Genomic DNA, 10,418 nt, shown 5'->3' with positions numbered 1-10,418 from the left:
CGGAAGACACATTTCAGTTTGAATACATTCAGTTGGACAACTGACTAGGTATCCCCCCTTTTCCCAACGGTTATTTTACATGTGTAAATCATACTTTACGTGCTTGTGTATAATTAAGTAATGATTCTAGCTCTATAGAGGCGGGGCAGAGAGCCAGACGGGGAGGAGAAGTAGGGGGGGGGGGGGGGGGGGGGGGGGGGGGGGGTCATCTGCCTGCCCCTTTATCTAAAGCTCTTCACCGAAGGACAGACTGCCATTCAACTTGAACCGACTGGTGCCTTCAGCTAACCAACCAACAACATTTCAACAAATAACGTTTTTTTGTTAATTGTATTATTATTTGTAGTTAATTTCAGGAGGACCATAATGAACGTCTTTATAGCCGACTACTGAAAACGGGTGGATTTTTACTGACCTCAATCTCAAGATGTCTATACTGCCATTCACCCCCCCGATTGTGAAGAGGCTTTTATGCTGGAAAAAGGGTGAACAGATACATGGACAGGAGGAGAAATGGTGTGAAAAGGCAGTGAAAAGTCTTGTAAAGAAATTGAAGAAGACAGGACAGCTGGACGAGTTGGAGAAGGCCATCACGACCCAGAATATCAACACCAAATGCATTACCATACCAAGGTATAGGACCCCCCCGCCGTAGTAACTAACCAGACAGGTAGCTAGCCAGCTGCTTAGCCAGGCTATCTTCTGGTTATACTGTTGTGATTTAGTTAACTAGCTAGCAAAGCAAGCTACTCCACCAGTAACTAGCTACTTGCTTTATTTAGCCTTATAACCATGAAAGACTTCATTATATGATCAACAATGAGTGTGCTTAAATTGGCATATGCATTTGGGTGCGTTCGTAATTTCGCTCTGGCTATCTACTCCGATTTCAGAGAACTCTGGTCCGAGTGTCCCAGAATAACTGATGAATTTACGAGCGCTTAAAACACCCGTTGAATATGGCCAGTGTCGAAAAAAATGCGTATTTAAATTGTTGCCAGCTGCACAGTTAGTCACCAACGCTCTAGATAACATGAACGGACAATCTGACAACGCTCTGAATTTATAAACGGGACAATCTGACAACGCTCTGAATTTATGAACGGACAATCTGACAACGCTCTGAATTTATAAACGGACAACCTGACAACGCTCTGAATTTATGAACGGGACAATCTGACAACGCTCTGAATTTATAAACGGACAATCTGACAACGCTCTGAATTTATAAACGGACAACCTGACAACGCTCTGAATTTATGAACGGGACAATCTGACAACGCTCTGAATTTATAAACGGACAATCTGACAACGCTCTGAATTTATAAACGGACAACCTGACAACGCTCTGAATTTATAAACGGACAACCTGACAACGCTCTGAATTTATGAACGGGACAATCTGACAACACTCTGAATTTATGAATGGACAATCTGACAACGCTCTGAATTTACGAACTGGACAATCTGACAACGCTCTGAATTTATGAACGGGACAATCTGACAACGCTCTGAATTTATGAATGGACAATCTGACAACGCTCTGAATTTATAAACGGACAATCTGACAACGCTCTGAATTTATAAACGGGACAATCTGACAACGCTCTGAATTTATAAACGGACAACCTGACAACGCTCTGAATTTATGAACGGACAATCTGACAACGCTCTGAATTTATAAACGGGACAATCTGACAACGCTCTGAATTTATGAACGGACAATCTGACAACGCTCTGAATTTATAAACGGACAACCTGACAACGCTCTGAATTTATAAACGGGACAATTTGACAACGCTCTGAATTTATAAACGGGACAATTTGACAACGCTCTGAATTTATAAACAGACAACCTGACAACGCTCTGAATTTATAAACGGGACAATCTGACAACGCTCTGAATTTATGAACGGACAATCTGACAACGCTCTGAATTTATGAACGGGACAATCTGACAACGCTCTGAATTTATGAACGGACAATCTGACAACGCTCTGAATTTATGAATGGACAATCTGACAACGCTCTGAATTTATGAACGGACAATCTGACAACGCTCTGAATTTATGAACGGACAATCTGACAACGCTCTGAATTTATGAACGGGACAATCTGACAACGCTCTGAATTTATGAACGGGACAATCTGACAACGCTCTGAGTTTATAAAGGGACAATCTGACAACGCTCTGAATTTATGAACGGGACAATCTGACAACGCTCTGAATTTATGAATGGACAATCTGACAACGCTCTGAATTTATGAACGGGACAATCTGACAACGCTCTGAATTTATGAACGGACAATCTGACAACGCTCTGAATTTATGAACGGGACAACCTGACAACGCTCGGAATTTATGAACGGACAATCTGACAACGCTCTGAATTTATGAACGGGACAACCTGACAACGCTCGGAATTTATGAACGGACAATCTGACAACGCTCTGAATTTACAAACGGACAATCTGACAACGCTCTGAATTTATGAACGGGACAATCTGACAACGCTCTGAGTTTATGAACGGGACAATCTGACAACGCTCTGAATTTATGAACGGACAATCTGACAACGCTCTGAATTTATAAACGGACAATCTGACAACGCTCTGAATTTATGAACGGGACAATCTGACAACGCTCTGAATTTATGAACGGACAATCTGACAACGCTCTGAATTTATGAACGGACAATCTGACAACGCTCTGAATTTATAAACGGACAACCTGACAACGCTCTGAATTTATGAACGGGACAATCTGACAACGCTCTGAATTTATAAACGGACAATCTGACAACGCTCTGAATTTATGAACGGGACAACCTGACAACGCTCTGAATTTATAAACGGACAACCTGACAACGCTCTGAATTTATGAACGGGACAATCTGACAACGCTCTGAATTTATAAACGGACAACCTGACAACGCTCTGAATTTATGAACGGGACAATCTGACAACGCTCTGAATTTATAAACGGACAATCTGACAACGCTCTGAATTTATAAACGGACAACCTGACAACGCTCTGAATTTATGAACGGGACAATCTGACAACGCTCTGAATTTATAAACGGACAATCTGACAACGCTCTGAATTTATAAACGGACAACCTGACAACGCTCTGAATTTATAAACGGACAACCTGACAACGCTCTGAATTTATGAACGGGACAATCTGACAACACTCTGAATTTATGAATGGACAATCTGACAACGCTCTGAATTTACGAACTGGACAATCTGACAACGCTCTGAATTTATGAACGGGACAATCTGACAACGCTCTGAATTTATGAATGGACAATCTGACAACGCTCTGAATTTATAAACGGACAATCTGACAACGCTCTGAATTTATAAACGGGACAATCTGACAACGCTCTGAATTTATAAACGGACAACCTGACAACGCTCTGAATTTATGAACGGACAATCTGACAACGCTCTGAATTTATAAACGGGACAATCTGACAACGCTCTGAATTTATGAACGGACAATCTGACAACGCTCTGAATTTATAAACGGACAACCTGACAACGCTCTGAATTTATAAACGGGACAATTTGACAACGCTCTGAATTTATAAACGGGACAATTTGACAACGCTCTGAATTTATAAACAGACAACCTGACAACGCTCTGAATTTATAAACGGGACAATCTGACAACGCTCTGAATTTATGAACGGACAATCTGACAACGCTCTGAATTTATGAACGGGACAATCTGACAACGCTCTGAATTTATGAACGGACAATCTGACAACGCTCTGAATTTATGAATGGACAATCTGACAACGCTCTGAATTTATGAACGGACAATCTGACAACGCTCTGAATTTATGAACGGACAATCTGACAACGCTCTGAATTTATGAACGGGACAATCTGACAACGCTCTGAATTTATGAACGGACAATCTGACAACGCTCTGAGTTTATAAAGGGACAATCTGACAACGCTCTGAATTTATGAACGGGACAATCTGACAACGCTCTGAATTTATGAATGGACAATCTGACAACGCTCTGAATTTATGAACGGGACAATCTGACAACGCTCTGAATTTATGAACGGACAATCTGACAACGCTCTGAATTTATGAACGGGACAACCTGACAACGCTCGGAATTTATGAACGGACAATCTGACAACGCTCTGAATTTATGAACGGGACAACCTGACAACGCTCGGAATTTATGAACGGACAATCTGACAACGCTCTGAATTTACAAACGGACAATCTGACAACGCTCTGAATTTATGAACGGGACAATCTGACAACGCTCTGAGTTTATGAACGGGACAATCTGACAACGCTCTGAATTTATGAACGGACAATCTGACAACGCTCTGAATTTATAAACGGACAATCTGACAACGCTCTGAATTTATGAACGGGACAATCTGACAACGCTCTGAATTTATAAACGGACAATCTGACAACGCTCTGAATTTATGAACGGGACAATCTGACAACGCTCTGAATTTATGAACGGACAATCTGACAACGCTCTGAATTTATGAACGGACAACCTGACAACGCTCTGAATTTATGAACGGGACAATCTGACAACGCTCTGAATTTATGAACGGACAATCTGACAACGCTCTGAATTTATGAACGGACAATCTGACAACGCTCTGAATTTATGAACGGACAATCTGACAACGCTCTGAGTTTATAAAGGGACAATCTGACAACGCTCTGAATTTATGAACGGGACAATCTGACAACGCTCTGAATTTATGAACGGGACAATCTGACAACGCTCTGAATTTATGAACGGACAATCTGACAACGCTCTGAATTTATGAACGGACAATCTGACAACGCTCTGAATTTATGAACGGACAATCTGACAACGCTCTGAATTTATGAACGGACAATCTGACAACGCTCTGAATTTATGAACGGGACAATCTGACAACGCTCTGAATTTATCAATGGACAATCTGACAACGCTCTGAATTTATGAACGGACAATCTGACAACGCTCTGAATTTATGAACGGGACAACCTGACAACGCTCTGAATTTATGAACGGGACAACCTGACAACGCTCTGAATTTATGAACGGACAATCTGACAACGCTCTGAATTTACAAACGGACAATCTGACAACGCTCTGAATTTATAAACGGGACAATCTGACAACGCTCTGAATTTATAAACGGGACAATCTGACAACGCTCTGAATTTATAAACGGGACAATCTGACAACGCTCTGAATTTATGAACGGGACAATCTGACAACGCTCTGAGTTTATGAACGGGACAATCTGACAACGCTCTGAATTTATGAACGGACAACCTGACAACGCTCTGAATTTACGAACATACCCACATTTACGCGAATGTTTTGGGGGGTTTGACTAGCCAATTGTTTGTCTTACATTCGCGTCGCCAGCTAGACAGCTGTGTTTGTGTCTGATTGCCGCGAGTCTGCAGACATCTAACGTTAGGCCTGTGTTAACTAGCTAGACAGATAGCCAGTGAGTCGATGAACTCAGTTGTGAATCTGCTCATGTCATGGTTTTGGTTACTGTTTCGCGACAACAAAATTGATCCTTTTGAACTGATAAAACATAGTGTGTGTGTGCACATATTTTCATAAACCGGTTGTCATCACTGTGTGTGCGTAACGGATGTGAAATGGCTAGCTAGTTAGCGGGTACGTGGAGCGATGGGTAACGATGCTTCATGGGCGACAGTTGTTGATGTGTGCAGAGGGTCCCTGGTTCGCGCCCGTGTCGGGGCGAGGGGACGGTTTAAAGTTATACTGTTACATGTGCTACTGTAGCTAACGGACGTGCTAGTATCTATCTGACGGACGTGCTAGTATTGTGTCCCTGTCCACGGTACGGTAATAATCAGTTCAGATATACTAGGAAGGGGTTTCTTTGACCCCCATCAAACAATACATGTTAGCTAGATTACAGACTGACATTGAGTGACTGACTACAAACTGCAACCCAAATCCATGCTCTGTGAGTCCCTCTTCTTTCTATGCTGCAGACAGCCGGGTAGCCTGCCCTGCACCTCTCCCAAGAGAGCCGGGTAGCCTGCCCTGCACCTCTCCCAAGAGAGCCGGGTAGCCTGCCCTGCACCTCTCCCAAGAGAGCCGGGTAGCCTGCCCTGCACCTCTCCCAAGAGAGCCGGGTAGCCTGCCCTGCACCTCTCCCAAGAGAGCCGGGTAGCCTGCCCTGCACCTTCTCCCAAGAGAGCCGGGTAGCCTGCCCTGCACCTCTCCCAAGAGAGCCGGGTAGCCTGCCCTGCACCTCCCTCAAGAGAGCCGGGTAGCCTGCCCTGCACCTCTCCCAAGAGAGCCGGGTAGCCTGCCCTGCACCTCTCCCAAGAGAGCCGGGTAGCCTGCCCTGCACCTCTCCCAAGAGAGCCGGGTAGCCTGCCCTGCACCTCTCCCAAGAGAGCCGGGTAGCCTGCCCTGCACCTCTCCCAAGAGAGCCGGGTAGCCTGCCCTGCACCTTCTCCCAAGAGAGCCGGGTAGCCTGCCCTGCACCTCTCCCAAGAGAGCCGGGTAGCCTGCCCTGCACCTCCCTCAAGAGAGCCGGGTAGCCTGCCCTGCACCTCCCTCAAGAGAGCCGGGTAGCCTGCCCTGCACCTCTCCCAAGAGAGCCGGGTAGCCTGCCCTGCACCTCTCCCAGGAGAGCCGGGTAGCCTGCCCTGCACCTCTCCCAGGAGAGCCGGGTAGCCTGCCCTGCACCTCTCCCAAGAGAGCCGGGTAGCCTGCCCTGCACCTCTCCCAAGAGAGCCGGGTAGCCTGCCCTGCACCTCTCCCAAGAGAGCCGGGTAGCCTGCCCTGCACCTTTCAAGTCCCCTCTTTCAGTCTGTCCATCATGGCAGTTTTGGGGGTCAATTTGAAGTAAAATCAAATTATAATTCAATAATTGAAAAACTTACATCTATTTTCAATTATTTTGCAATAAACTAAAAAGGCGGAGACCCCAACCCTGGTCAGTGGTAAGTCAGTCCCAGGAGAACTGGTCATGTCCCCTCCTGTCTTGTTACATTCTACAAATACCTAATGTCCTGTCCACACACGTCTTGAGACCTAAGGGCTGGGTGGCTTCTGTGTGGTGGTACCTTCTGAGCCATTCACACAACAGGACTACTGTTTAGACTGGAGAAAGAGGCCCTCCCCCTTCACGGGGAGAGAAAGGAGAGGGGAAGAGAGAGTGTCTGTGGGAAAATGGGATTCCTCAGAATGCTGAGTCAGTGTGTGACTAGCCTAACTTTGTGTTTTGTAAATATTGTAGTGCGTGTCTGTAAGTCAAGTGTGTGTGTGTCTTGGTGAGTAGTCTATTGCGGTATCGTGATACTGGTATTGTGACAACCCTAGTTTTAAACCAGGGGTTAGAACCTAAATGATTTCCCAATCATTTCCTTCTGAATAGAACTACCATTTTTGTTATTGTTTCGTTACGTTGTTCCGACCCAGCAAAATAAAGTTCCGAACCGGTTCGACCCCCCCCCAAAAAAGTACAGGTTTATATAATTCTTTCCTGTATATTTTTTAACGTGTGAAATCAAAGGGTTTTACATTTAGCTCATTCAATCTTCAATCAGTGCGGATAGAGCGGGAAAGCTAGTTGTTTACATGCGTCATGGACAGACAAGTGTCGCCTGTGGCACAAGAGCCGACTGAAATTTAGCAGTTGGGGAGAGAGCACTGGGCATCTTATTATACATGCATTATCTGAATTAGGTCCATCATACCTAGGAGGAGCGGCTTTCTATGGAGGAATGTCCTTTTGAGCTAGCTAGCTAACAAGCTAACAAGCGTGAGCTAGCTAACTAACAAGCTTACAAGCGTGAGCTAGCTAACTAACAAGCTAACAAGCTTGAGCTAGCTAGATAACAAGCTTGAGCTAACACGCTTGTGCAAGCTAACTAACAAGCATGAGCTAACTAACTAACAAGTTAACAAGCGTGAGCTAGCTAGATAACAGGCTAACAAGCTTGAACTAGCTAGATAACACGCTAACAAGCTTGAGCTAGCTAGATAACACGCTAACAAGCATGAGCTAACTAATTAACAAGTTAACAAGCGTGAGCTAGCTAGATAACAGGCAAACAAGCATGAGCTAACTAACTAACAAGTTAACAAGCTTGAGCTGGCTAACTAACAAGCTAACAAGCTTGAGTTAGCTAACTAACAAGCCAACAAGCTTGAGCTAGTTAACTAACAAGCATGAGCTGGCTAACGAACAAGCATGAGCTAGCTAACTAACAAGCTAACAAGTTTGAGCTAACAAGATAACAAGCTTGAGCTAACAAGCTAACAAGCGTGAGCTAGCTAGATAACAAGCTAACAGGCTTGAGCTAGTTAACTAACAAGCTAACAAGCATGAGCTGGCTAACGAACAAGCATGAGCTAGCTAACTAACAAGCTAACAAGCGTGAGCTAGCTAGATAACAAGCTAACAGGCTTGAGCTATCTAGATAACAAGCATGAGCTAGCTAACTAACAAGCGTGAGCTAGCTAGATAACAGGCTAACAAGCTTGAGCTAGCTAGAGAACAAGCTAACAAGCTTGAGTTAGCTCCAACAGCTCAGCATAGTAGCCTCTCTCTTTCTCTATGGTGAGAGAGAGAGGCTACTATGGTGAGCTGTTGGGGGGAGAGAGAGAGAGAGGCTACTATGGTGAGCTGTTGGAGAGAGAGGCTACTATGGTGAGCTGTTGGGGGGAGAGAGAGAGAGAGGCTACTATGGTGAGCTGTTGGAGAGAGAGGCTACTATGGTGAGCTGTTGGAGAGTAGTGGAAACTGAGGATAATATATCTATTGTGTGTCTGATAAAGTGTGTTGTCTTTCTGGGTTTTAAATTGGCGCTCCTGATTTTCTGCGGTATTTCCCGGAACTTTGGATAAATATGAATTATTCCCAGTATTGAAACTTGGTAAATAAATATCAAGAAAATATTAATCCCAAGAACCAAACACAGGAGTAAAACCATAGAATCCCCCAGTTGTGATGTTCGAGAGGTGGGCCAATCCCGTGTCTGATGGGACTGTCTGGTCGGGACATGGGAGTGAGCTGGCTAACAGAGTTTCATGGGTATCCTCTCTTGTTGTGATGTGTGGTTTTTTTGTCCTATATTTTTTTATTTATTTTTAATCCCAGGCCCCCGTCCCTACAAGGAGGCCTTTTGCCTTCTGGTAGGCCGTCATTGTAAATAAGAATTTGCTCTTAACTGACTTGCTTAGTTAAATTAAGGTTAAATACATATAAAAAAAAATCCTAGATGCCATGTCCTGCTGCTGTTTTGCTTACTTAACCAGGTATTCATCTTCTTCTATCATCCTTGCTGTCCCCCCCCCCCCCCCCCCCCAGGTCTCTAGATGGTCGTCTCCAGGTGTCCCATCGCAAAGGCCTTCCCCATGTCATTTACTCTCGTCTGTGGCGTTGGCCAGACCTGCAGTCGCCCCACGAGCTCCGGGCCATAGAGCTGTGTGAGTACGCCTTCCACACCAAGAAGGACGAGGTGTGTGTCAACCCTTACCATTACCAACGCGTCGAGACACCAAGTGAGTACTATGATACTACTACAGGACTATGGTACTACTACAGGACTATGATACTACTACAGGACTATGGTACTACTACAGGACTATGGTACTACTACAGGACTATGGTACTACTACAGGACTATGGTACTACTACAGGACTATGGTACTACTACAGGACTACTACAGGACTATGGTACTACTACAGGACTATGGTACTACTACGGTACTACTACAGGACTATGGTACTACTACAGGACTACTACAGGACTATGGTACTACTACAGGACTATGGTACTACTACAGGACTATGATACTACTACAGGACTATGGTACTACTACAGGACTATGGTACTACTACAGGACTACTACAGGACTATGGTACTACTACAGGACTATGGTACTACTACGGTACTACTACAGGACTATGGTACTACTACAGGACTACTACAGGACTATGGTACTACTACAGGACTATGGTACTACTACAGGACTATGATACTACTACAGGACTATGGTACTACTACAGGACTATGGTACTACTACAGTACTATGATACTACTACAGGACTATGGTACTACTACAGTACTATGATACTACTACAGGACTATGGTACTACTACAGGACTATGGAACTACTACAGGACTCTGGTACTACTACGGTACTACTACAGGACTATGGTACTACTACAGGACTATGGTACTACTACAGGACTATGATACTACTACAGGACTATGGTACTACTACAGGACTATGGTACTACTACAGGACTATGGTACTACTACAGTACTATGATACTACTACAGGACTATGGTACTACTACAGTACTATGATACTATACAGGACTATGGTACTACTACAGGACTATGGTACTACTACAG

General features: G+C 44.4%; 1 protein-coding gene across 1 annotated transcript in view; it reads left to right on the top strand.

Moving 5' to 3' along the window:
- Positions 1-208: 208 nt before the first annotated feature.
- Positions 209-10,418, top strand: part of LOC129842127 (mothers against decapentaplegic homolog 3-like) — a gene marked incomplete in the record, with an annotated part of 51,563 nt that continues 41,353 nt past the window's right edge. The window contains 2 exon segments of the mRNA XM_055910527.1: positions 209-633; positions 9,365-9,558. Of these exon segments, the coding sequence (XP_055766502.1) occupies positions 428-633; positions 9,365-9,558 (400 nt within the window).

This window comes from Salvelinus fontinalis, unplaced genomic scaffold, assembly GCF_029448725.1.
Source record: "Salvelinus fontinalis isolate EN_2023a unplaced genomic scaffold, ASM2944872v1 scaffold_0015, whole genome shotgun sequence".
NCBI lineage: Eukaryota > Metazoa > Chordata > Actinopteri > Salmoniformes > Salmonidae > Salvelinus > Salvelinus fontinalis.
This window is presented reverse-complemented; position numbering and strand designations above follow the sequence as displayed.